The 26,041-nt window shown below is 37.6% G+C and overlaps 3 protein-coding genes and 1 pseudogene across 7 annotated transcripts in view; 3 read left to right on the plus strand and 1 right to left on the minus strand.

Moving 5' to 3' along the window:
- LOC128011550 (cytochrome P450 2J4-like) overlaps positions 1-6,039 on the plus strand; it is a 30,506-nt gene extending 24,467 nt beyond the window's left edge. For all 3 annotated transcript variants that reach the window (XM_052594064.1, XM_052594063.1, XM_052594062.1), the window contains exons 6-14: positions 877-1,085; positions 1,165-1,327; positions 2,081-2,230; positions 2,350-2,510; positions 3,378-3,554; positions 3,704-3,842; positions 3,936-4,123; positions 4,333-4,474; positions 5,294-6,039. In XM_052594064.1, coding sequence (XP_052450024.1) covers positions 888-1,085; positions 1,165-1,327; positions 2,081-2,230; positions 2,350-2,510; positions 3,378-3,554; positions 3,704-3,842; positions 3,936-4,123; positions 4,333-4,474; positions 5,294-5,469 — 1,494 coding nt within the window. In that variant the 5' untranslated portion in view covers positions 877-887 and the 3' untranslated portion in view covers positions 5,470-6,039. The remainder of the gene's footprint in view (positions 1-876; positions 1,086-1,164; positions 1,328-2,080; positions 2,231-2,349; positions 2,511-3,377; positions 3,555-3,703; positions 3,843-3,935; positions 4,124-4,332; positions 4,475-5,293) is intronic.
- A 4,096-nt stretch (positions 6,040-10,135) lies between these two features.
- LOC128011680 (protein-glutamine gamma-glutamyltransferase K-like) lies at positions 10,136-13,397 on the plus strand (annotated as a pseudogene).
- Positions 13,398-14,052: 655 nt separating this feature from the next.
- LOC128011551 (protein-glutamine gamma-glutamyltransferase K-like) lies at positions 14,053-14,846 on the plus strand. Its single transcript, XM_052594065.1, has 3 exons — positions 14,053-14,250; positions 14,317-14,399; positions 14,499-14,846. The coding sequence occupies exons 1-3, from the start codon at positions 14,158-14,160 to the stop codon at positions 14,632-14,634; spliced, it is 312 nt and encodes a 103-aa protein (XP_052450025.1). The 5' UTR covers positions 14,053-14,157; the 3' UTR covers positions 14,635-14,846.
- Positions 14,847-15,188: 342 nt separating this feature from the next.
- Positions 15,189-26,041, minus strand: part of nhsa (Nance-Horan syndrome a (congenital cataracts and dental anomalies)) — a 92,555-nt gene continuing 81,702 nt past the window's right edge. For 2 of the 3 annotated variants that reach the window (XM_052594233.1, XM_052594231.1), the window contains 6 exons: positions 24,836-25,031; positions 23,637-23,684; positions 22,064-22,195; positions 19,066-21,933; positions 18,841-18,964; positions 15,189-18,746 (listed from right to left, as the gene is read on the minus strand). In XM_052594233.1, coding sequence (XP_052450193.1) covers positions 18,128-18,746; positions 18,841-18,964; positions 19,066-21,933; positions 22,064-22,195; positions 23,637-23,684; positions 24,836-25,031 — 3,987 coding nt within the window. In that variant the 3' untranslated portion in view covers positions 15,189-18,127. The remainder of the gene's footprint in view (positions 18,747-18,840; positions 18,965-19,065; positions 21,934-22,063; positions 22,196-23,636; positions 23,685-24,835; positions 25,032-26,041) is intronic. The other variant, XM_052594232.1, reaches the window with a different exon arrangement.

Consider the following 26,041-nt stretch of genomic DNA (forward strand, 5'->3'; position numbering starts at 1 on the left):
CTCCTAGGTTCACGAAACTGTCGTCCATAAAATGCGTTGCTGTTCTGTTGTAACTTGTAAGTAATCTTAAAGATTCCTGTAGCAATTAAACCTTCACAATCATCGGGAAGAAGGAGGCGGGAACCGGCAGACAATCAATTCAAACTTAACAGATAAAATAAAGACAAAACAGTGCGTCAGCCCCTCACGGACGACTGACGAGCACAAATAAAAAGCAAACACAAACTAAAGCCCAGGCCTGGTCCTCTCTCATCCGTCACTGTCATCGCTCCGGTTTTATATCCCTCCATCTCCTCCGTGGGACTCGAGACCGGTGGGTCGAGCAGGTATCGCTCATTTCCAATCACTCCACCGGCCTCGCTCCTGTTCCCATGTCTCTCGGCCCCACCCCACTCGTCACAATTCCTAAATGCATCTAACATTCAGAAGGCCAAATAAAGTGTTTTTGCGTTCTTATCTACACACAATCAGCTTGTAACACTCCAAAGAGAAAGGATAACTTGAAATCGCATCATATATGACCCCTTTAAATCTTTTAACTGGTAGTATTTATATGTGTGTGTGTGTGTTTATATATACAGTACAAACCAAAAGTTTGGACTTATGCCTTCAGTGTGACTCTACAATTTTCATAGTCATGAAAATAAAGAAAACTCTTTGAATGAGTGTCCAAACTTTTGGTCTGTACTGTGTATATCAACTTCAAGTTCAGCTTATAAACACACTTTAAAAAGTTTCTAATGCAGTGACATTTAAGTACTTTAAAATGTAACACCATTTACACTTTAAAATGTTCAGACATATGTGGTCACATAGAGATGAATGATTTCTAAAATATGTATATAAGTATTCTTCCTGTGTGTAACCTGCCTCTAGTATCAGTAAGCATGGCGTCAGTTCTGTCACAGCTGATGGGTCAGTGGATGGATGTTCAGGGTCTCCTGATCTTTCTGTGTGTGCTGCTGCTGGTCAAACACCTGCGAGATGTTCATACAAACAACATGCCGCCAGGACCCTTCCCCCTGCCTTTGGTTGGAAACGTACTGAATATAGGCTTCAGTGATCCAATGGAGGTTTTTCCAAAGGTACGTTTTCAGTTGTATGAAGAGCAGTAATGACATGCCTACTACAGTTGTGTACATTATAATATAACATGTTGATCAGATTGCTGAGAGGTATGGAGATGTGAGCACACTGTATCTGGGAAACAAACCTTGCATACTGCTCACTGGATACGAGAGTTTCAAAGAGGCGTTTGTGGAGCAGGCGGACATCTTCACAGACCGGCCGTACTTCCCTGTGAACGACAAGATCTGTAAAGGGAAAGGTAGAGAGACACAGCAAACACAGCCAACACATCACTATGAATAACACCATTTACACTTTAAAACGTTCAGAAAAATGACTGTTAATAACCTTGTTAAATCAGATATCAAAAAGAAACTATGCAGCAATATTGTAGAACATCGTGGATTATTTCTTAATTATGCTTTCATTTGATGTTAATATGGATTCACAACATTTCAGATACAGCTAATTTGTTTATCAATAAAATAGCTTGGATATTAACTGTGAAAAGCTCCAGCGATGGTGGTAAAATTTCCTTCAGCAATGGCTACAATAGCAAGCTTTGTAGTTAAAGATATGCAGAACTATTCATGACATACATTGCCTTAAACATTATAGTGATTCTGATGTAATGGAAATTGAATTTTCCTCTCTTGAAATAAAAAGGTTCATTCATTCAGTACTATGAAAACATACATTCCACAATTTAAAAGTTATATATATTGAAATTACAAGCTGTAAATGCTCCACTTTCATCAAACCGCCATTCATCAACACATGACAGACCACATTTACATGCCAACATTTTGTGACAAACTTGTCATTGTGATGGTGTATGAAAGTTTGTCAGACTTTGTTCTTTTCTTGGCACAGATTGATTGTTCATTGTCAGAGTGTAACACAGCTTTGCAAAGATATGCAAATATCACACCCAGTAGCTAATTTGCAGGCCAAAAATGAATGATCATGGATTTAGCTCTTTTTTAAATTTTGTTTATCCTTTTGTATGTAGGTCTGATCTTCTCTAGTGGACACATGTGGCGTCATCAGAGGCGTTTTGCTCTGGCAACGCTGAAGTATTTCGGTGTGGGCAAGAAAACTCTAGAAAACTCAATCCTGGAGGAGTGTCGCTTTGTTTGTAGTGCTTTGCAAACCAAGCAAGGTCAGTGAGCACCATTTCTGTGTCAAGTCATATATCTCCGAGTACATACTGCTCTCAAAAGGCAACAATTTGAAAGTAGTTTTCAACTGTAACCATTCTTTCTCTCCTTGCTTTCCAAGGTTTGCCATTCAACCCTCATCACCTCTTGACCTGCGCAGTGGGCAATATAATATGCAGCCTGGTTTTTGGCTACAAGTTTGAGTATGACGACCATCATTTTCATGAGCTGCTGCAGTATTCAGATGAAACCTTTAAGCTGCCCATCAACGTCTGGGGCCGGGTAGGGGAGCAAATGTATTATGTTAGACCCTTTTCACAGACTGTGATGATAATGCATTCCTACAGTCATTAAAGGCTGTTCCAAACCTGTAAGAGTTTCTTTCTTCTCTTGAATATAAAATATATTTTGAAGAATGTGGGGTATCCTCAGTATGGGTGACTTCTATAGTATTTTTTTCCATTCTATTTTTTTTCCATTCAATGGGGAACGTGGTTACCCACATTCTTTGTTTAACAAAAGGAAGAAACTTCTATATATTTAAAACACTACACTTTTCATACCCTGACATTAAAGGAAAAAAAGGAAAGAAAAAGAGAAAAGTGCTGTGTTAGTGTTTATAATTCAACGGCTAAAGGAGCGATTGCATATTTGATGACCAACATAATCTATCTCTTGATATTTACCCTCTTTGGTTTAAGACACTGAAACACTATTACACTATTATATATATTTTTTGCTGTTTAGAAATTGTTAATGCAAAGATTTGTTTTGCATTCACCAAAAAATACATTTACCACACTGTGCTGACATCCACTTTCTGGAAAATGTAATAAGTGTTCATAAAAATAAAGGCATGCTGTAGTTGCTGAATGTCTTAACTGTAATTTACAAAGTCAATCTGAATCTGTTTTGCAACCCATTTGGATCTTACAATGACAAATGCTTGTTCTTTGGAAAAACATGCACAAATACATGCAGAATAAGACTAGGGCCATCCATTAAAAAAAGTTATTATGATCAATTTTGATTTCATATTGACTATTGACTTTTAACTTTTAACTCATGCATTCAATGCTTATTAAAATATGTCATTTCCTGCAAAGCTTTATAACCTTCTAAAGTCCAAATGTGTTTGTCCCTCAACAGTTGTATAACACGTTTCCCGCTCTGATGTCCCTGCTGCCAGGAAAGCACCAGACTGCATTTGCCAACCTTTCCAAGCTTAAGCTCTTTTTTAAGGAGGAAATCAGGAAGCACAAAAACGACCGAAACCCATCTAGTCCTAGAGACTACATTGACTGTTATCTGGAGGAAATTGAGAAGGTTACTGATTTTAGCCGATGCTTGCAAGTTTTTTCTTAGGTTTTTATGCACATTTGCTAGCTGATAATTCAAGCATTTCAAATGAAACACACTCTGTGTTTAACCCTTTATGTATTGAATGCCATTCCTCATCTTTCCATTATTTTCAGTGTAAGGACAATGAGGCCGAATTCACTGAGGAAAACCTGATACACTGTGTGTTGGATCTGTTTGGAGCAGGAACCGAAAGCACTGCTAAATCACTCAGCTGGGCTTTACTCTACATGGCTAAGTTTCAAGAAGTGCAAGGTGGGCCGCTTCGCTCCTATTAGTTGTCTACTTGTTAGGCAGATGTGTACGTATATGCATGTCCACCTACTCATGCACATTCATGCTCCACAGAGAAAGTCCATTCTGAGATTGATCAGGTGATTGGACAGATGCGTCAGCCCTTGATGGAAGACAGGGCACATCTGCCGTACACCTACGCAGTGATGCATGAGATTCTGAGGTTCGCAAATGTTCTTGCCTTCATTCCACCGAGAGTTGCCAGCAAAGACACCACAGTAGCAGGATGTCTCATACCAAAGGTAAGTCATAACTTATCGTTTGTAGAATAGAATCCAGGTCATATTTTAACCAGAAATCAAAAGGAAAATTAAAAGAGAGATTTTAGAACCACACTGTATATCTCAATGATTATTCACATTAGATATAGCATTAGATGCAAGGATTATTGAAGACCGGAGAGAGCATTCTTTCAGTTTTGTTTAATGTTCGAATTCTTACGTTTTGACAGGGTGTGATGGTGCTGCCAATGCTGAAGCCAATTCTGGAGGACAAGAATGAATATCACAATCCATATGAATTCAATCCTGCTCACTTTCTGGATGAAGATGGCAAATTTCTGAAGAGAGAAAATTTCATACCCTTTTCCATAGGTAGGTCATGAGGAGGAACATAATGATATAATAACATAATATATCAACTATAACTAAAATAAATATATACATGCACGCATAAACTGCTGGTCAAAAGTTTGAGGTCAGTACATTTTTGTGTTTCTGAAAGAGGTCTCTTATGATCACCAAGGCTGCATTTACTTTATAAATATGACTGCAGTTTCAAATAAAGCAATAAACCCCAAGAAGCTGTAATGTACAGTGAATTTATAACACGATGCAAAGTGGATGGCCTAAAACCCCCGTAGCTGTTATAAATTCACTGTACACCACGGCTTCACGTGGCTTATTGGTTTTATAAAACGGTTATTCTATGCCCGTAGTAAGGTTGCACAGAATAAAACAGAGCAAATAAAGTGTAATGATATTAATATAAACAGTATTCTTCCACCAAAAAATGTAGTTCCTCAGAACCAGTTGTGGTTCCAACAAAGTGGCTACCGAGCAACACACAGAAGTAAACAAAGATGTATGTTTGTAGAGTAATTTACAACTGCTTCAAAAGCGGCTCAACCAATCAGAATCAAGGACTAGAACATTCAATTTTTTATAATAACTGTTTAACATTTGAATATATTTTATTTATTCCTGTGACGCAAAGCTAAATTTTCAGCATCATTACTCTTAATAGAACAGCATTCATTTGAAATATAAAGCTTTTGTAAGATTCTAAATATCTTTACTGTCACTTATGGTCAATTTCATGCATTCCTGCTGAATTAATTCTACCTGATAATAATAATACAATAATAAACCAATAATAATAATACAAAAACTGATCCAGAGCCTGATTTCCAGGTAAGAGGATGTGCCCAGGTGAGCAGCTCGCTCGTATGGAGCTCTTCCTCTTCTTTATCTCTCTGATGCAGCATTTTACCTTCCTGCCACCTGAGGGAGAAACACTGAGTCTCAAAAGAACAGTCGCCATCGCTTCTGCTCCTGAACCCTTCCACATTTGTGCTGTACCTCGATAGTGCCATATGACTGCATCAAGAATACGCTCATTGAAGCTCACTGTGAAGCACAAATAAGCATTTGTTTTTATTTGGTAACAAAAAACCCCCATGTTTAATCATGTATCCTACTGTACATAATTTATTTGGCTAATTTTAGTTGTGTCTGAAATCAAAGGCAGTAAGTCAGTCAAAAGGCTGTTTAGGGTGCATAGCATCTTTCTTTATTGGTAGGCATCCAAAAGTAGCTATATATTCTAATAACTTGTAACATAAATCACATATTTAAATAAATAAATTAAATATGTGAAAAAACTTGCCTCTTTTAGACTTGCACTCTATTCATTTACTAACTGCTTATTTTCTTTAAAAAAAAAAAACCCTAATACTAGCTTCTATGTACTTTTTGTATTCTATGTGTTTTCTTTTAATTTATTATATAATAAAAAAAAAATTACAATAAAATGTCCTCTAACATTAGCTTGCTCTATACAAAGCGACTCATTCATATTCTTACACAGCTGCTATTGTTTCACGTCTGCTGCACTCTGCAGTTGTCTCGGGTAATAAAATAACCTTCACTTAAATCAGTATTTTATGTCTGTGTATTTATTTGATTATCATCCTTGTCCCGCTTACCGCAAAATAAACTCTAATACAAGAACCTGTTTGAAGTTTAATATGGGGTTATTTTGTGAGATTGGTTGATGATATCTTTTTTTCCAATTATTAATAATTAATTTGAAGCAGCACACTGATCGTTTTATGTTTAGTTAGACTAAATAAAATGCATCAGTAAAACTTAAGCGTAATGTTTTTTCTTTCTTTCTAGTCAGATTGTTTTTGCTAGTGACCCTGGACCACAAAATCAATCATAAGCGTAAATTTTTGGAAATTGAGAAATGTATACAAATAATCTTTCCATTGATGTATGGTTTGTAAGGATGGGACAATATTTGGCCGAGATACAACTATTTGAAAATCTGGAATCTTGGTGCAATAAAATCTAAATATTGAGAAATTCATCTTTGAAGTTGAGTGCAAATGAAGTTCTTAGCAATGCATGTTACTAATCAGAAATTATGTTTTGATATATTTATGGTAGGAAATGTATAAAACATTTTCATGTAGCATGATCTTTACTTAATATCCTAATGATATTTCGAATAAAAGAAAAATGGATCATATTGACCCACACAATGTTTTATGGCTATTGCTACAAATATACCCTAGTGATTTAAGACTGGTTTTGTGCTCTAGGGTCACATACTGTATAACTGCAAGTACAGGTCTGTTTATTATTGGGAAAAGGGATAGTTTTAACTGTAGAAATAAACAATTCACTCATGTATTATTTGTAATGCTTTTATTCTGCATTTGAGATTTCTTTATACTTTTAGCCTCATTTTTCCAGTTTCAAGATTAATCTCGGTTTTTGACACAAGAATCCTCACAGTCCAACATCATCACAGCTTTCTGTCGGTCAGTTGCAGTGGGGGTTGATCACAACCCGTTGTGCAGCATGCACACTTACACTTATTGAATGAGACGGACACTTCATTTCCATTTCACAGTCATCCTGAATGACGGTCTTGAACACATGATCATTGCATGATGTCACGTTGCTGCAAGGTTTGTACTGACAAAGTGGCTTGATGTAGATGTATGCATGCTTTCCACATGCTCCGCTGCATTTACCCTCATCCATTATTTTTCATGAGAGGGCATTTAGTGTTTAAAATGGGTCTCACTTCTTTAAACTTAAATACAGCTGTGCAGTCTTTAGTGTTACATAAGATTGTTTCACTTGCTGTATTTATTTAGATTTCACAGCCTATTGCTTTACATAAGTGTAAATTTGAGTCATTTAAGTGATAATGGGAAAGGAGGTTTAACCAGAAACCTCATTTGTCATCTAAGAGAATTAATCAGACAGATTAACTACTTCTTTCTCGATTTAATCTGACAAGTATGATATAAAGCAGATGTCATCACTCAGTAGTTTTTATAAATCCTCTTTATGGCACACACAAAATGCAGAAAAGCAGCAGCTCTGTGAAATAAAGATAAAAATAGACATGCTTGATGTATATGTGTGGAAAGTGTGACTATGAGGACGTGTGTGTGTGTGTTTTCTCTCAGGAATTGTGAGGACATTTCACAAATAATTACAAATAAACAGCACTTAATATACTGAATTACATATTGTAGTCTTTGTAATAATACAAGATATAGAATGTGATATTTTTGAATGGAAAGACTAATATATGGAAGCTTTTGCAACATTCTATCTCACAATTTTGAGAAAAAAAACTCAGAATTCAGAGATGTAAACAGAATCGCAAGACAAACTAAAAATTCTGACTTTTTCCCTCTGACTTTTTCCCTCTGACTTTTTCTCATTTAGATTCTTTCAGTTCTTTTACTTTTATTTTTATTTTTTTGTTAGGGTTGTGTTCTTATGACTGTAATACATTCTGAAGCCTGTTCATGGGGGGAATGTATTAAGTTATCTGAGAAAGATATATTTGAGTATATCAACATGTTTTTGGTGTTTTGTAAATATGATTCACATATAAGTCTAAGTGACAGGGTTCCAAGGATCCATTGGCTACTATAATAAAAAAAAAACTTAGTGCCAAATTATTATTTTTAGGTGCCACAGAATAAACATGTTTTATTTATTTTATTATTATAATTATTATTAGCATTTTTTTTTTTTACATTAACATACTGTCAGGCTTATGTCTCATGTTTTCTTATCTTTACACTAAACTGTCCCTCTCATTTCAACGCTCTTTCTATTGTGGAAAGCTCCCTCCCACTAATGCTAACGCGCTGCAGGTGCACTCCACTCGCGGATTTAGAATAAAATCGAACGATCAAATCAATCAGATGGTGGATGGTGCTTGTTGACAGTATAGTGTCCCCATCACTACACTAGGGCGTTAGGACCCACACAGACCACAGGGTGAGCACCCCCTGCTGGCCTCACTAACACCTCTTCCAGCAGCAACCTAGTTTTCACAGGAGGTCTCCCATCCAGGTACTGACCAGGCTCAGCTCTGCTTAGCTTCAGTGGGCAACCGGTCTTGGGCTCCAGGGTGATATGGCTGCAGGAAGCAGGAATAACACTATACAACAGTGACAGTGTTGTACACTACAGTGACAGTGATTATGATTCTAAGAATCTGTCTGTCTGTCTGTCTGTCAGATTTAGATTTGTTATCTATAATATCTAAATGATGGTAGTAGCACCTCAAAAATAATCGGAATCAAATCATGGTTCGAAAGAGGCTCCTAGGGGCAGGGCTGAAGTCATGGAAAGGTAGTAATTTTTAAACTTCATAATCTGCAATTTACATGTTGGCATACAATTATTTTTAAGTTGAGTGTTGATTATTGTCATTAAAAAAATAAATAGTTATTAAATCTAATTTGGGCTTTGTTGTTAATTTTAAGCTTATTATTTAAAAGGGCTCCCTAGAGTTTACAGCATAATCTGACTTAGGTTTTTATCCCTAAGAAAGTGTTATTATTATTTTTTATTATTTTTTAAATAAAGAATCACACACACACACACACACACACACATATATATATATATATATATATATATATATATATATATATATATATATATATACTCACACACACACACACACACACACACACACACACTAAATTTAATGGGTAAAATAAAATACACAAAGTAAATGTATCAAATGCAACAGTGGCATGGCTAATTTAAAATGTTAGACATGTTTGTATTACTAGCAAACAATGTGGTATTTGGTGTGTCTATAGGATGTTGAAATCTTACTCTCAATGGGACAACATGTTGACCATCTAGATGACTTTTCATAGGATGAAATCATTCATTGGAGCTATTTACAACACATAACATCTTTAATAGCGCAATGATTTTACATTGACAATTTGTGCTGATGAAGTATTTAAATAAGCTGTTAACTCTCTCATCAGACAGGACATTCTTCGCACTCTCCAGTGCTGAGCTGGGGTCAGGGTGGAGATGAAAATAAGAATATATATACCAGGTTGATCTGGTTAGAAACACTGAGACTTACTTCTCATTTGCTTCATTAAGTCTCAGACAACACAGTCTTCAGACACATTCAGGAAAAGGACTACAACCATGTAAGTAATGAGCTCAAATATTATTTCATGCTCTTATGATCTGATTTTAGACAATATCATTTCTAGAAATTGATAAATGCAAATGATTTTAATCACATGATGCCCAGTATTGTATTTCTAAACAGTTCTCTGTGCAAATATCAGTTTCTGTTAAATAATAAGGCCAATAAATATATTCTGGAAGGAATAACAAAATACAACGAACCCTTGTGATTTTGTTAATAAAAATACAATGGAGGGTTAAAGAAGTTAAGGAGAAACAATGAAATCTTGTAAGGAGCTGAGCCAAAGACCTTAACAAACCCCAACAACTTGCTTTCAAATAGTTCATTGTGTGAGTTTTGTTTATGATCATTCATCGATGAGAAACTAATCACGTTTTCTTATGAAAGATCATTTAAAGCTGTCAGACTGGAGTCAAAGAGGTGGACAGAGACATGCAGCGAGGTTTGTGGCTCATCTGTTTCTGAGGATGTCACCACTAGAATCACAAATGTTTCCTCGTGGACACATGCGGAGCCTGTGGTAAATGGTACGAGGTCTTTGGAATGTAATGCATGATGTAAAGATGATGATGTGTTTAAATCAAGTTAAATTAATTGTCATGGCTTTTAAAGAATTGACAGCCCTACTCTCATCAATTATCATCTTCTTTTCTATTTCTCAGCTCTGCCATTGCAGGTCTGTTCTGTTGACCTCATCAAATCCAGGATGGGACGGAATCGACAAGAGCATCACACCGATCGTTATCTTAGCGATCACCTCATCATCCGCAGAGGACAGTGTTTTAAGATGTGGATTGAGCTGTCGTGACCCTTCGATCCATACTGTGACCAACTTCACCTGGAGCTGAGTCAGTTAAGGCCTCTTTTCATTAGATGCCATCTTGCTACCCACCCAGATGTGTTCTGACAACCTAAAGAAACTGGCTAATAATGTCTTACATTTAGAAAGACAAAACAAGTGCAAAATCTGTAGTTATTCTATGTTCGTCCAAAATACAAACCGGAAAAATCACAATATTCTAACGGCATACCCTTACCATTATTTCCTCTTCCTGTGTGGGTTTCATTAGGTAATATCCCATCAGCAGGGAGCGAGAGGCTCATGGTTGTTCCAACAGTGAAGGAATTCAAGAAAGATTCCTGGGAAGCCAGGATCATTGAACAGATGCAAAACCGAATCAAACTGTGTGTTTACGCTCAGTCAGCTGCTTCTATTGGACGGTACAAACTTACTATCGTAACCAGCTGCCCAGGAGGAAAGGCCACTTCAACTGAAAGCAATATTTACATTCAACCCCTGGTGTACATGCGTGTGCCAAGATATTGGATCCTCTTTTCATTTTATAAACCACATCTTAAGCTTGAAACTGGACAATAATGAGGAAAAACTAGAAAATACTGTTAAATATTTAAAAATGTTCTCTTTATCAGATGATGGCGTGTACCTGAGTGATGAGGCGGAGAGAGCTGAGTATGTGCTGAATGACATGGGAAGAATCTACTATGGAACTAAGCAGCAGATTGGCTGCAGAACATTGAACTTTGGTCAAGTAAGATCCAGACTTTCATTCTGATTCATATAAAAAGTGCATGCATTTGTTAATTGCTTGTTCTGTGATATCTTAGTTTGATGAAGGAGTCTTGGCTGCATGTTTCTGCTGAAAACAGTATCCTGAAACAGTACCACAAAAGTGGAGGAAAACCTGTCCAGTATGGACTGTGCTGGGTCTATGCTGGAGTCACCAACACAAGTAGGATATTAAAACATATTGGACTGAGAAAAAAGTGAACCGTCCAAGAAAATTTTTTTGTGTTTAGATACATGTATTGAATTAATTTGTTCCTCTCATATTCTCTCTGTCCTCAGTTTTGAGATGTTTGGGCATTCCCACTCGTCCGGTCTCAAACTTCAGTTCTGCTCATGATACTGATATTTCATTGAAAACTGATGTTTATGTGGATGAGAAATTTGAGCCAATTGAGCATCTAAAGCGTTATCCAGTCTGGTAAGATCACATAGCATTATGATTGCATTATACAATGATTGTTTTACATATTTCTTTATCTCTTAAGCTTTCTTGGTTGATTCTCCTCTTAATGTAGGAACTACCACATGTGGAATGAGGCCTGGATGACTCGACCGGATCTGCCGTCTGGTTTCGACGTTGGCAGGTGGTTGATTTCACTCCTCAACTGACCAGCCAGGACAATCTTCTCTGCTGCCCTGTTTCTGTTGCTGCGATCCGCAGTGGACAGGTTCAGCATGAAGCCCTTGCTTTCTGCTGGAGTATGTTAATGCCTTACATCGGCAATTCTGTCACACATGGTTTGGATGGTTTGATTCTGGAAATATATCATATGCTGTCTCAATTATAAAATTATAGCTAATTCATACTGAAACTTTAAACCCTTAAATTCATTATAACTCTGGATCCTGCTTCAAATCTAGGAACATAATTTAACATAAATGGACAGAATTACAACTTGTTGTTGTTTACTTAAGGTTTGACTTTTTATGTTGTAGGTGAAGAGCGATAAAGTCTATTGGCAGCATAAAGTGAATGAAAAGTTCGCAGTAATTCAGGTTGACAAGAACGCAGTAGGTCACTGCTTTAGCACCAAGGCTGTTGGCTCAGATCATCGTGTAGACATAACACACCTCTACAAACACCCAGAAGGTGAAAACCTACAGATGAACATCACAGAAACACATCACTGCAGTGTGAGCTGTACATGTAGAAAATACCAGTACGTTTAGGTCCATAATGATACACTCCAGTCACTAAAGCCAAATGTCTTGGTTTCTGACGTCTTGGTTTGACTGATAAGCATGCAGAATTAGCGCCTGCTGCTAGATATCATAGCTACACCATTCTATGGACGAAAAGCATCATTCTCTACCGATGGCAATTCAAAAATAGCAATGCATTCTGATAAAATATAAAATTCAATATGTTATTATATAAAATCAAGCATTTGATAATATAGTTAGTTGGTTTTCTTACAGGCTAGTTCCGTCACAGTGGCATACGTGATTTCACTCATTTTTCGAAGTAGGGATGTTTTATGCATAGTAACCAAAAACAACACATTTAATATTCATGAGTATAATTATTTATTATATTATCCCATTCCCCAGGTTCAGACGGTGCAGGAATTGCTGTGGAAACAGCCTGTCGCAATGGCTCCAAACAGTCGGTATTCCCGCTGTCCAAAACTGAGGATGTGATCATTGAAGTCAGTATGAAGGGTGACGGACCATGCGTTGGTCAGGATGCAGTGCTTTCCATCATCCTGAAGCACAAGAGCAGGACTCCTCTTAGCCTCACTCTGTACAGCCAGGTGGCAGCCAGGTTCTACACCGGAGCCCAAACTAACTACAAGGACTACAAGGAACACCTGCTGGATCAAGCAGCACTGATGCTCTCATTTTCTGGATGGGTTTCAGAGACTACGCAGATACTGACCACCCAGTTCATCTTCAGACTGCGCACACCGGATCTTATCATTATCGTGAGTTTTCTTTCTTATGAACTCTTCATGTGCGCATCTGCCAGTGTTTGCATTCAAGTTAGATTTCACACAACTAATTTCTTATAAGAAGCATTAGAATTTGCAGACTAGTGCCTGACTGTCTTTCTCTTTCAGCCTCTTTGTGGTGGTGTAGTGGGCAAAGAGATGACATTCAAAATCTAATTCCAGAACCCACTTCCCTGTGTACTGAAGAATGTCATTTTCCGGTTTGAAGGAATGGGATTGCAGCCTCACGGAGACCTTTGTTCCTAAATATTATGGGCCACATACATTTCTTGCATCTCTCGACTGTCCTCAGCTCACTCAGGTGCATGGATTCACCAACTTTGATATTCATGAAAAGATTTAGACTTGATGCTTGATATTTTCCAGAGTAACTATAGAAACATTCTGCTTATGGTTATCTCATACAGTATAATTATTTTGAAGGATCTACAATATATTTGTGGATTAAAATTAAAACAACCAAATATATTAAATATTGAATGAATCTTGTCTATGGTGTCACAATTTATCACATGCCGGTTTATTAAACTGTATTATTTGAAGCTTTGTGTTTAATAAATATTTGTGTCAGCTTCTTAATTTATAATCATTGTAATTAATGTCAGTTATTTGATGTGTGATTATAAGCATTATTGTCTTCTCTCCAATAATGGCAAGTGTTTCAGTAATGACTGAATCAGTACTTCTATAATGCTTGACTATAATATGGTGTTCTTGCATAGATATTAAACACTAAAGCAACATTATACAGCAACCTGTCTGCCTGATGGGGGACAAATGTAAACAAAATGTGTCAGAATAATTGTGTGTTAGATGAATAACCTATATTTCACATCCAGTAGGTAGGCTGTATACACTTTTCTTGAAGATTCAAAACCAAAAAACATTGTCTAAATGGGAATGGTTTTGTGATGTGCTGGACACTTCTAGTGTAGGTCGGCTGTCAATAGTTTTATACACTCACTTCTCGCCCAATAAGGACTATCTAGTGTGTCATGTGGCGCTGATGCTCACTCTCTCTGGACAGGTCACTGAGACTGGACAAACTCTGGCCAAACAGTTCAGCTTCAGGCTGTGCACACCAGACCTCGTCATCACTGTGAGTTCAGATGACTCACTGTATATTGTATTTATGTGACTTGTGCTGTGTTATTTTCTCTCTTAGAACCCACTGCCCTGTGTGCTGAAGAATGTCATATTCCGGACTGAAGGATTGGAAATGCAGCATGTCAAAACCATTCACTATGGGTAATCCTTTTGCAATGACTGAGTCAAACTGTGTTATGTAATACCAATACATATAACCTTTACATTTATATTTACTTTAGTTTTTACACTTTCTTTCAGTGATATTCTCTTTCAGCGTCTGACAGAGACAGTTGTTCCCAAACGGTCCGGCCCACAGAAGCTTCTAGCAACACTTGACTGTCTTCAGCTCACTCAGGTGCAAGGAGTCGCAAACATCCTGGTCAAAGATCACTGAATAATCTTCACTTCATCTAATCAGTGCAAATATCCACATTCTTAAAACAATGACAACTGCACTGTGGATTCAGTATTTTATAATGAGAGCAAAATGTGTTTGACCTAATCTGCAATACAAGCATGATGCTTTTCGAGGTACTTATGCTAGTTAGCCTTTGCTTGTAGATCTATGCCGATCAATAAATGGAAAAACCAAACATTTATTATTTATTTTTTTGTTAAACATCATCATTGGTGGCTCTTAGTTCACTAATTAACCAAAACTACAGCATCTAGCTGGTATTAAGACTCAAAGAGCACTGAAACACGGTGGAATAAAAGTATTTCAAAACTAAAAACTATGAAAACACCTGTCAAAGTAGAGCAGGTACTTGCAATTTAACACTTGACTAACAAAAAGCCATTCATTTTATTTTACTACAGCATCTCAAACTCTATTAAAACCATTGCATCCTTGAGCTTTATATTTCATATAATGATGACTTAAAATTTGGTACAATTTACCATACTTCAACCCTTTATAAATGAACATTAACAACACACAGGCGTTCATGTGTTTAAAGCAGTCACATTTATTGGCCTCTTCTATGCACATTTACTAAACAGCCAGACAAGCTGGCAAACAGTTTTAGAGACATTTTACAATGGGACTTTCCACAAAGATTACTAAAAAATAAATACAAGACTCAAAAGTGTTGCACAGATCAAAAATATACAAAGGCTTATAATTAATGTAAACTTTGAAAACATTTTACATAAGAAACACCCTTGAAACGATTTTAAAAGGTATTCTATTTACAAGTTTTTACAAAAAAAGAAAAAAAAAATCTTTTTAGTTGCTTGAAGACTTCAGTACCAGAAGAGACATCACGTAACTGTGTGTGTTCAGTACAGCAAGTGTTTGTCTGACTCTGAAATCCTTTGGTACACAAATCTTTGCATGTTACCATTCACCAAGCATGCTTTATTAACTTTAACAATATGAGATTTCAGTTCATAATTGCTTTTGCTATGTGTTAACTATTCCTGTTTAAATAGCCTTAGGTACAGCAATAGACAATGAGAAAACCTTCACAAACATACTAAACATCAGTGCAAATTTTAAGGTTAGACTTTACAATGTTGGAATGGTAGCTTACAAAATCATTTACCTCTGTCTTGGAGATGTATAATCAAAGTCTTTGCCAACTTTTAGATTGCTCAGATTTATAAATGTGTGTTTTTCCCTTTGTATAACATCGTTACCTAAAGCTAGTTAGTTGTTAGTGATCGAATAGTTGATTCTTGATCCAAAGACTAAATCTCACCAAGCAAGGTAAATTGCAAACACACCAGAAGGTCAATGGTACAAAGGAGAGAAATGCCAAATACACCACTGGACATCATTAGGTTTCAAAGGATCATTAACAGAGTAGCTTATGCCATAACTTTTAAAAAAAATATTATTTATAAGTGGTTTTCTTTTCTGCATTAAATTCGTCTGTCTTTTGAAACCAGTGTTTACCAACTAAAGCTTAACCTCTGAAAAGAAAAACATAAGTCCATTAATCCATAAATAAATCTGCAGTCATAAATGTATCAAAGCCCAATATTTCATAAAAGCCAGCAAGATACTAATAATCCTTTTGCATTGGTACCAAAATGAAAAACACGAAGTGGCTCCTGGAAACTGATTTTAAAAAAGCTGAACGATGATCAAACAGTAGTGAAGGTCCATGTTTTTTCACCTGTCCTTTCCAACCTTTTTTCCAACCTTTTTTATCTTTGATTATGCATCCTTTTCTGCACATCCTCATATGCACAGATTTATTTGTTGCCCCAGCAAAAGAAAGTCTTTATCAAGACGCAAACCCTCTTACTGCAGACTTGCTCTGTCTCTCAGTCTGACGTGACTCTACACCTCTGTAGTCTTTCTTTGGATATCTTACTGTGCCACAAACAGCAACAGCATTGAGAAAAGAATCTGTTTTCCATCAGTTTCAAGAATGATACCAAACTTTAAGTCCTTCATGTAACTTTCCTCATTGCCCTCTCAACATTGCAAATTCAAACCCAAAGCAACACAAACTGCAAAGGTCTCCTGACCAAAACGTCCACTACACACTTCTAAAAACTTCTACTTATCCTTCTACGATAGTATTCTGCCATGATTTGTTTACTACATGTAAATGCCTTTGAAAAGATTGTCAAGAGTGTTTCAATCAGATTTTTGACATAAACAGCTCATGGCCTTACAAATCTGAGGAGGCAAATTCCTTGATACACTTAAAAAATGATGTACCAATATCGGCTCCCCTCAAGTTTTATTGCATGCAGTTAATTTGATCTATTAAAGTGAAATATAGAAAAGCTACAACTACTGCAGAAGAGGCATAATTTCAAGTTGGCTGTAAAACGCTTGCACAGTATTAGTCCTGCTGTGTGGGTCAGTGGTCAATAACAAAAAAGTCACTTCACAAAGAGCAGAATTATATATACTTTAGAAACAATTGTTACAGTATTCACAGAATACGTTTAGTGTCTGTGTTGTGGCTGTTGTCATTTTTCTTAAATCAATTTATTGATATAGAAACCATGGGTTGATTTTTTAAAAAAATTTTTAAGAAATTTGCTTAAAAAAGATAAATACCGAATGAAAACAAATAATCATGTGGCCATTAATTACAGCATTGCTTTAAAATTATTAGATGGTGCATTAAAAAGCTCAATATCTTAAAAATGCCAAATATTTGCTTTTTATCTTCTTAAGCTAATCTCATTAAAAATACTTTTTTTTTTTTACATGTATATTCGTATATATATATTTATTTTTATGTCACTTTTTCTTCTGTGGCATTTTTGTAAAATTTCTTTTAAATGTCAAAATGACATATTTTTTTCAGTACCAAAAGAAGTGCAATATAGTGGTTGGCCATCAGGATATTCAAACACAGCTACATTTCTTGCCCAATAATATCCAGTTGCGGGGCTAACTTGAAAGCACTTTCAAGTTAGCCCATTTATGCTACAGCTAACTATACAAAAGGCCACTCTTTGATTGTCCCAAGCTGTCTGCCATAAACAGTCTGTGTGTTAGGTTCAAGAAAGATTTTCCCTTCTTTTAATACCATCTGGACTCATTTTCACAGTTAGCCCAGTACAGTACTGTTTTTATCTTTCTAGACAATATTAAATGTGTGATAAAAAGCATCCACAACTGAGTCACTGTGAGTAATTACAAAGTGATTAGTGTAGTTCTCCACTCTCATTCTAAAATGAAACGTACACAAAGTATTCACATAAAATAAATATGTTCATAGAAGTTATTAGAACGCCACTACTGAAAATCATTATTAGAATGTTTTGTTCTTCTTGATACAAAATGGTACAGATGCTACGTAGTTTGTTTACGGTCTTCTTAAGAACAGGATTGAGTATGCCAAGTGCCCAGCATTATGAACTTGATGTCAAAGATTTTGTCTACACTGATTCTAAAAGTCAAGATGCATTTTTCAGGAGGAACGGTCATCGTGTGGGCTTCCATCTGAGTTTTCTGTTTCCCCTTCTGATATGGCCTGCATGGGAGCAGTGTATAGTCGACTGCGTGTACTGTAGCGGCTGCTATTCGCAGCTGGCGGCATCCTTGACCGACCTTGTCTAGTTGAGGCAGATGTGGGAAAAGCTTTTGGAGAATAGCCCTCAGCATATGATTTGGGAAAGGGGCTGGGCATGTGCTCAGGAGTTCCCTCTGGAAGTTGCTGATGTAAAGGAGAGAGTGGCTCCTCAAATGGTCTAGAACCTTCCATCAGGAGCTCACCGGGGCTTTTGGGTGCAACGGGGCTCTTAAGGATCTCTGTGGCTGACATGCGATAACTGGAGTCGGACCTACTTCCCTTTTTCAACAGCAGCAATTTGAACTCTTCATTTGAGGTACTGGACTTTTTGACACTCCTGTAAATTGGGCCTGGGGTTTTCTGAGCCCCAGTTTGAGTAGATGGACTTGCAGGCATGTTTGGGGTGCTTGGCGAGGTTGCAGAATTAGTAGCAGAGCCATTCCCAGAAACAACCTCTAAACGGCTCCGCACTGACTTTTCTCCAGAATCTTTCCTGCCCAGCATTTTTCGTTTTGACCTAAGATGACAAAAAAACAAAACAAGAGACAATAAATATTTTGCGGTTTTTCAGCACTTTCTCAGATCATCAAAAATCTACCAGATAAACACACCTGTGAATCATGGCAAAGAGATCCTCTGTTGTGCGACTTTTACTTGGTGAAAGGAAAACACTATCATCCTCAGTTTTGGATTCGTCTGTCAGAGGGGACACAGTTGGATCGCTTGGTGTTGACTCTGAAATAGACAATCTGAAACTCATTCCAATTCAAAATGTCTAAACTTTCCACAAAATGGAAGCTAGTTTACTTAGTAATAGAAATATTACACAAACAAACCTTTGCTGAAATAGTCCTCTGTGTCTGGTGTTGATCCTTCCTGTACAAGTTCCTGTGAGGCACTTCTGGTTGGAACACCTGATGTTACAGATTCTTCTCCAGCACTACTGATTAGATAAGCTTGCAATGTCTCTGATCTTTGATTGACAATATCAGGCACTTGGTCAAGACTATCTGACCTCTTTCCTACACCATTCTGACCAGGGCTTCCCTCATTTGGCTCAGATTTCCATGGTTGGATTTGCTCCACTTCCAGACTACTCTGAGGAAATAAATTGTCTGAGGTGCTCACCTCTTCTGAAACTTCTCGAGAATTCACAGACATCACTTCATCCATGTTCATCTGCTCAGACGGGGCCTTAAAAGCAGTCATGCTCCAAAGAGGTGATGGGGCTAATCTGTCATATCTATTTCTTGCACCAAAATGGCTTGCTATATTCTTATCAGCTAGTCCATCTACTGGGGTAAACAGTGATTCACAATTGTCCTGAGAGGAGGTTTCTGTGAAAAGGGGTCTATAGGGTGGAGGTTTCCTAGTTTCATGGGGTTTATTGTGAGTAGGTGGGGTAATGATAGTCACAGTGGGACACTTAGGCCTAGTGGCAGTATCAGTTATAGGTCGATCGTGGCTCCCTTCTCCAGATTTGCCAACTGAACGTAGTTGAACTGAACGAAGTACTGTAGGAGTGATAGCCAAAGGACTAGTGACTGCCAGCTCATCACTAGAATCTGAAGTTGCCAGACTCTCACGCTTGGTATCTGCTGAAGCTGCTGCTTTTTGTTTGCTCTGGTGGAGGATGTGCATCTGGTTTTTGCGAATTGAAGGCTTGCTAACATTGGGAAGGGCACTTAGGTCAAGATGGGAGGGAGGTATGATGGGCAATTCAAGGTCCCTTTTGGATGAGTACTGCTGCAAAGAAGCAAGTGAGGACTTCCTCTCTGGGACTTTGGGTTTCCTTTTGCCACCAGTAGGGGACATTGGGTGAGCATTTGGGAAGAAAGTTGACGGAAGAGATGATGTTGGTGTCTCTGACTGGCTTGAGTAGCCACTGGAAGGTGACGCTAGACCTACCAGCTTTTCTGGTGAAGGCAATCTAAACTCACTTTCCACCGATGGTAATGAAGGAGTGGTGGCCCTAGATCCGGACTGGGAAGTCTGGGACTCAGAGCTCTCCTGTGACTTAATGCATTCAATGACAGTGGTACCCGTAGCTGTGCTGGAATTTGACAATGATCTGTAAGGATCACTGGATTTCAAGTCATTAAGAAGCCAGAGATCTGCATAGTCTGACTGGACAGCTCCCTCATCCTTGAAGGAATGTGTTTCTGTGGCGCCAAACAAAGCAACTTCTGGAATTTCTGTAGAACTCTCAACACCCCAAGCCCCCAGTGGCTCCTCACTCTCGAGCTGACTTGAGGAGCCTCCGTTCAACCGCACATGCTGTGTTCTCTCACCGGAAGACATAGATTTGTTCTGACCAACAGCATTCTTTGGTTCGATCTTGTCAGTGGGAGGTCCAACATGGCTGCTTATTTTCCTCAAGGATGAGCTGCGTTTTGGTGGGGATGGCTTCACCTTTGGTTTACTTAGAGAGAGACTACGTCTCCCAAGTGTGTTTGTTTGATGTCCATACTCTGCCTGCTGCTGGTCTACAGATGCATAGTTATATGTGAAGCTTTTGCTACCTTTAAGACCACAGTCAAAGTGCATGGAGGTATAGTAGCCCTCAGCATCTACAGAAAAGTGTGAGGTGGTGTCAGCCTTTTCAGATGGTGGCCTATCTGTTAAACTTTCTAAAGTGGCTATGCTAGCAAAACTGGGGCATTCTAGGATGTTCTCTGCCCTAGAGTGCTTAGGACTGAAGTCGGGATGGCAAGGCATGTTGTGCCTGTAATGTGGATAGCTCCACTCACCCTCACTGGCAGTGCTGACTCCAGCATCATCAAGCATGTCAGTCACAGTGGAAGTAAATGAACCTGTCCTATGGCTACGGAGGTCTTGTGATTGGTCTCCAGGATATGGATCAATAATGAAGCCAGTGGAGTCATCATTAGTATTGGTAGCTGCATTCAGCGATAGTTCTGAATCACAGTGGGATGATCCGGTGAGTGGAGGTGAGGCTGCAGGTGGAATGGTCTCTGATGTCTGGGAGGGACAGGTAGAACTGCTACCACTCCAATTGCCGCTCGAGGATTGGTGATCTTCCTTGTGGTCCATTTGGCTAGTCAGCACACCAGCATTGGAAACGGAGTGAATGGGGCTACTGAATGTATCAGAACTAGAGGAAATCTCACAGCTACCCATGTCAGCTTTCCGAGGCAGATGGGATCGACCCCTCTCTATCCAGTCATGTTCTGTACTTCCAGCATGCTGCTTGAATTTCAAACTGTTATGCTGGTCCTCTGGGATTGCCTGGTCATCAGTGCTTTCTTCATCATCTTTTAGAATATGTTCCCCTGGGACTGGTAGGAAATCCTCTGCCTCAAACGGGGACAGTTCTTCCTCATCCTCCTCCTCATCATCCTCATCACTGTCATCATGGCCTTCGTCCACCATTCGCCCTGCCTTACGCGGGAGGCTTCGAGAACGCAGATGGGAGCCTACTGAGGCGGTGAACATTGTGTCAGAGTTGTCAGGCAGAGAAGATATGTTGCCTGTGGAATGGGATAGTGACACAGTCACACCCTGCACCCTTTGTGATCTGATCCGTCTACGTGAGGGTGCTGCCCCAACAATCAGGGATTCTTCTGTCTGGCAACCAGAGTCCTTTGTGCTGAAACGAGAGAGTGTGAGATCCTCTTGGCAAATTTCAGGGTTGGTATGAACTATCACTGTACGTTCTCTGGCCACCGGAGACTCATCAGAATCTAAAAAACAATAAAAGATTTTTCAGTAATAATGTTTTAAACATTCCATTTATTGTTATTATTTGTCTTATTCTTTACGGTAAATAAACATATAATGGAAAATTAAAGAGTAATAAAAGAGTTCACACACCAAAATCTTGCTGCACGCATCTGGGAATGCCAGTGATAGTTTTCCGTCTCCTTAGCTTCCTTCGCCGTTGAAGCACTGATTGAGAATGGACTAGTGAACAGCGCACACTGGCCTCTCTGTCGAACCCAACCCCTGCAAAGAACACCAGACATGTGAGAGGCTGTTGGGTGCAAGCCACTTTTTTCTACTTCTCCCTCCCATGTTTCTCACACTCATAAACCACTGAGATTTTTGATGCTAAATACAATATTTTAGTCAAGATGAAAATAATGTATCTTAACTTATACTAATTATGTATATATATATATATATATATATATATATATATATATATATATACATACACACACACACACACATTTTTATATAGAGTATATATTTTATATTTAACTACTTTCACATCATATATATGAATAAGTCTGACTTTCTACACAAGTTATGCATCAATATACAAGGCTAACAATACTTCTCAGAAGAAAATAAATGCATAAATGCAACAAAAAGATGGTTTTCATTCATGTTAAAATATTTTAACTGACACAAAAGCACACTGGACAGTACGCAACATCATGCAAGGTGAAAGGAGCGACATATTCAGGACGTCAGAACAGAAAACAACCAGGGTTGAAAATGGGAATATTGCTGTCCTACCCGACCCCAGCCTTACTCTAGACTGCAGTCTGCTGCTGTAATCTTGAGCTCTATTTGTTTTGATGTTTGTCCAGTGTCATGCATCATGACTCTCATGTGATTGCAAGGCTTGGCCCTTTAAGCACCAATTACACCACTGTGCCTGTGATGTGCAATTTCCAGTCAACACTGTCTTTGACTCAGTCCTCTCTGACACGCACCTCAAAAGTCCCGTTCTAGTCAAGCCCAGAGTAGATATATTTGGCCTCTTTGTAATTCTAATGCAACTGATTAGCATGCACAAAACGCTTTCTTGACTCTTTGCATTTCCTGGCACAAAGTAAGTTACCACGACAACTGAGAACTTTTTTGTTTCAAATTTCATGACTTGCAGATTTTAACCTACTTTCCAGTTTGTCTAATTCTGTTATTATTCTAATGTATCTGGGTGATTCTCCAGTTTGGGCCCTTCTAACAGCGTGAAGAAAGAAATTCTCAAAATCATGTTTCATCTATGTTAAAACATTAATCATGTGTCATGGAATAAAAAGGCTCTGTTCATGGCCTTATTCAACATTTAACAAAAAAATAAAATAAAATAGCAAATGTCTAAAGCAATTATAATCTACGCTTTAAAACTAGAAACTAAAAAAATCACACATTTACTTTAGCCATCTATGTTTCAGGACTACTAACTCTTAATTTATAGAGTTAGTGGCCACTTAGCGCTAATTTAAAGCAGTGTGTGCTAGTAATGTGAAAATCAAAACAGCTTTTTTCATTAAATTAGAAAGCTACAATAGCCAAAATGAGAGTGTTATTATGGCTGAGATGGCAAGCCCTTCTCTCTCTCTGCATGTTATTCTAAATGGTGATGGTTAGGGAATGAAGTGTCACTGATACTGAAGGGGGAAACTTAATGGACATGTAAAAGATCTCTCACTTAGGAAAGCTGATATCGCTGAGGGAGAAGTAGCGTTGGTGCCCTCCTCTGAAAACAACACACGCAAAATTCAGCGTTCTCACAAGATAATCCTTCTGTTCATTGATGCCAGAGGAGAACTTTGGTCAAGATGATGATATTCTCAATTAGATTTAGTTATGAGGTGTAACACAGACTGTTCAATAATAAATGTCATTTATAAACCATTAATAAACAGTTTGTAATGCTTAACAGATCATTTGTAATATATATGTTCACAAAGCTAGAATTATGAGATAATGTGCTTGTTAATGTTTACTAATGAACTGAAACACTATCTAATAATTAACAGATTATTATTTCATGTAAATTAAAATGCTTAAGTCATCAAATATCCAGTTCATGTAATCACACACTTTCCAAAAATCTAAAGGAGTTTAATAGAAATGTGTTAATGTACATTCAAATTCTAACAAATGTCAGTTCAAATCACATATTGTCTCAGTGTAAAATGTGGTGAAAAAAAGTTTTATTAGTCATTTTAAACACATCACAAACTATTAATGTTAACATATTATTCACTAAATCCCAGTGACCACAAAACCAGTCAATAAAAAAAAGAGAGATTTATAAATCATCTGAAAGCTTAATAAATAAGCTTTCCATTAATGCATGGTTTGTTAGGACAATGTTTTACTGAAATACAACTATTTGAAAATCTGGAATCTGAGGCTGCAAAAAAATCTAAATACTGAGACAAAGAAGTTGTCCAAATGAAGTTCTTAGCAACGCATATTACTAATAAAATTTTAGTTTTATACATTTATGGTAGGAAATGTACAAAATATCTTCATGGAACATAATGATTATTTTTGGCATAAAAGAAAAATCTATAAATTTCACCCATACAATATATTGTTTATATACCTTTCTTTTCTTTTTTTTTTTACACACATTCACAACATCACTAGATTCTAATGGACCAAAGTTCTCCTTTAGTAGTGACAACGTCACCAGACTTTAGCCTTTTAGTATGTGAAACATGTATGTTTATGTATAAATATACTTGTACTTGCAACAGTAAGATGAATACAACCATTAATTTTCTTTATTATAATGAAATTATGTTTTACCCCAAAAATATGCTGCTACTATTTATGTGTCAAACTCAGCCCTGACTCAGCATGCATTATCGACAGAAAACACTAGGGGGCATTTACCTGTTACATTAATGGGAACGATGCATGATGAGATGATTTGAGAGTCCGTCTTCATCTTCTCGTCTGGGGTTGGCAGTGGTAAGATTCCAGCCCAGTTGGTCTGTTTGTCCAGCGTTGAGGGCACGTTCGGGATTGGATACTTCGGCCAGTGGCCCAAAGCCACCACCTCTGAATCAGAATCCACTGGAGGAACAACCTAGAACAACATTACGGTGTTGAATATAAGGGTTACTGAGGTTGGAAAATCTTTTATATTTGTATCGAACAAATCGATGATGGTTCCACTTGCTTTAAAGCTTTACACCATGCATTCAGTTGATAAGTGCAGTTTATGTTTCTAAATTGGCATAATATTTCCAATTGGAAAAGGATGTTGGGCTGTTTTTTTATTATTATTATTTTATTATTTATTATATATGATTTTTGCTAGTTACAGCAATTGGATACGTCATTATTGCTTTTGGTCCATTTTCACGCATTTTCAATGTGTACGTATGCTAAAAGTTTTAGCAGTGCACTTGTGTGCAGTATACTTCAGTGCAAACAGCCGTAGACAAGACCCCACAAAAATCTATTTTGATTTCATGAGGTCTGTGAAAAAGTGAAACAACATACTAAAAATTTAAAACTTAAAATTAATATTTTTAGTTTTACATGCACATGCATAAAGAAACACTGAAACAAGTAGTAAGGTAAGTAGCAATGGAGATGCATTATATTAGTGTACAACAGTTTCAAGTAAAAGTTATTAAACAAAGAAATTAAACAAATGCATATTCTTATTAAGTATAAAACACAACTCAAGTTCAATCCCTTCTTTTAAGCTTTCACTCACAGCACCTGCTGAAGCACACTTGCTAAATCCTGTCAGATAGTTAACTTAGCAGTTATTCTGATCAGTTAACTTACCTTGTGGAGTTTACAGTGTTAACTAAAGAGCTTTGGAGAGTTTAGTGGCTGTCACCCTGCCACATATGAACATGCACATTGTTAAAGCGAGCTGTGATATTTTGTCTCGGTGTGTCTTTTCCCATCCGGCCAATGAGGATCTCACAATAAACAGCAGCCCCCCCCCCCCCCAAAAAGTGTTACCACGGAAACTTCTCCCAAAACCAGAAGAGGACGAAAAGAATGAGGGAAGCACCACAAAAAGAGAGTTTATGACCGTTTTGTTTGCCAGCACTGAAATGAGGGGCGAGGGGTGAA

The sequence above is a fragment of the Carassius gibelio genome, chromosome B23, assembly GCF_023724105.1.
Source record: "Carassius gibelio isolate Cgi1373 ecotype wild population from Czech Republic chromosome B23, carGib1.2-hapl.c, whole genome shotgun sequence".
NCBI lineage: Eukaryota > Metazoa > Chordata > Actinopteri > Cypriniformes > Cyprinidae > Carassius > Carassius gibelio.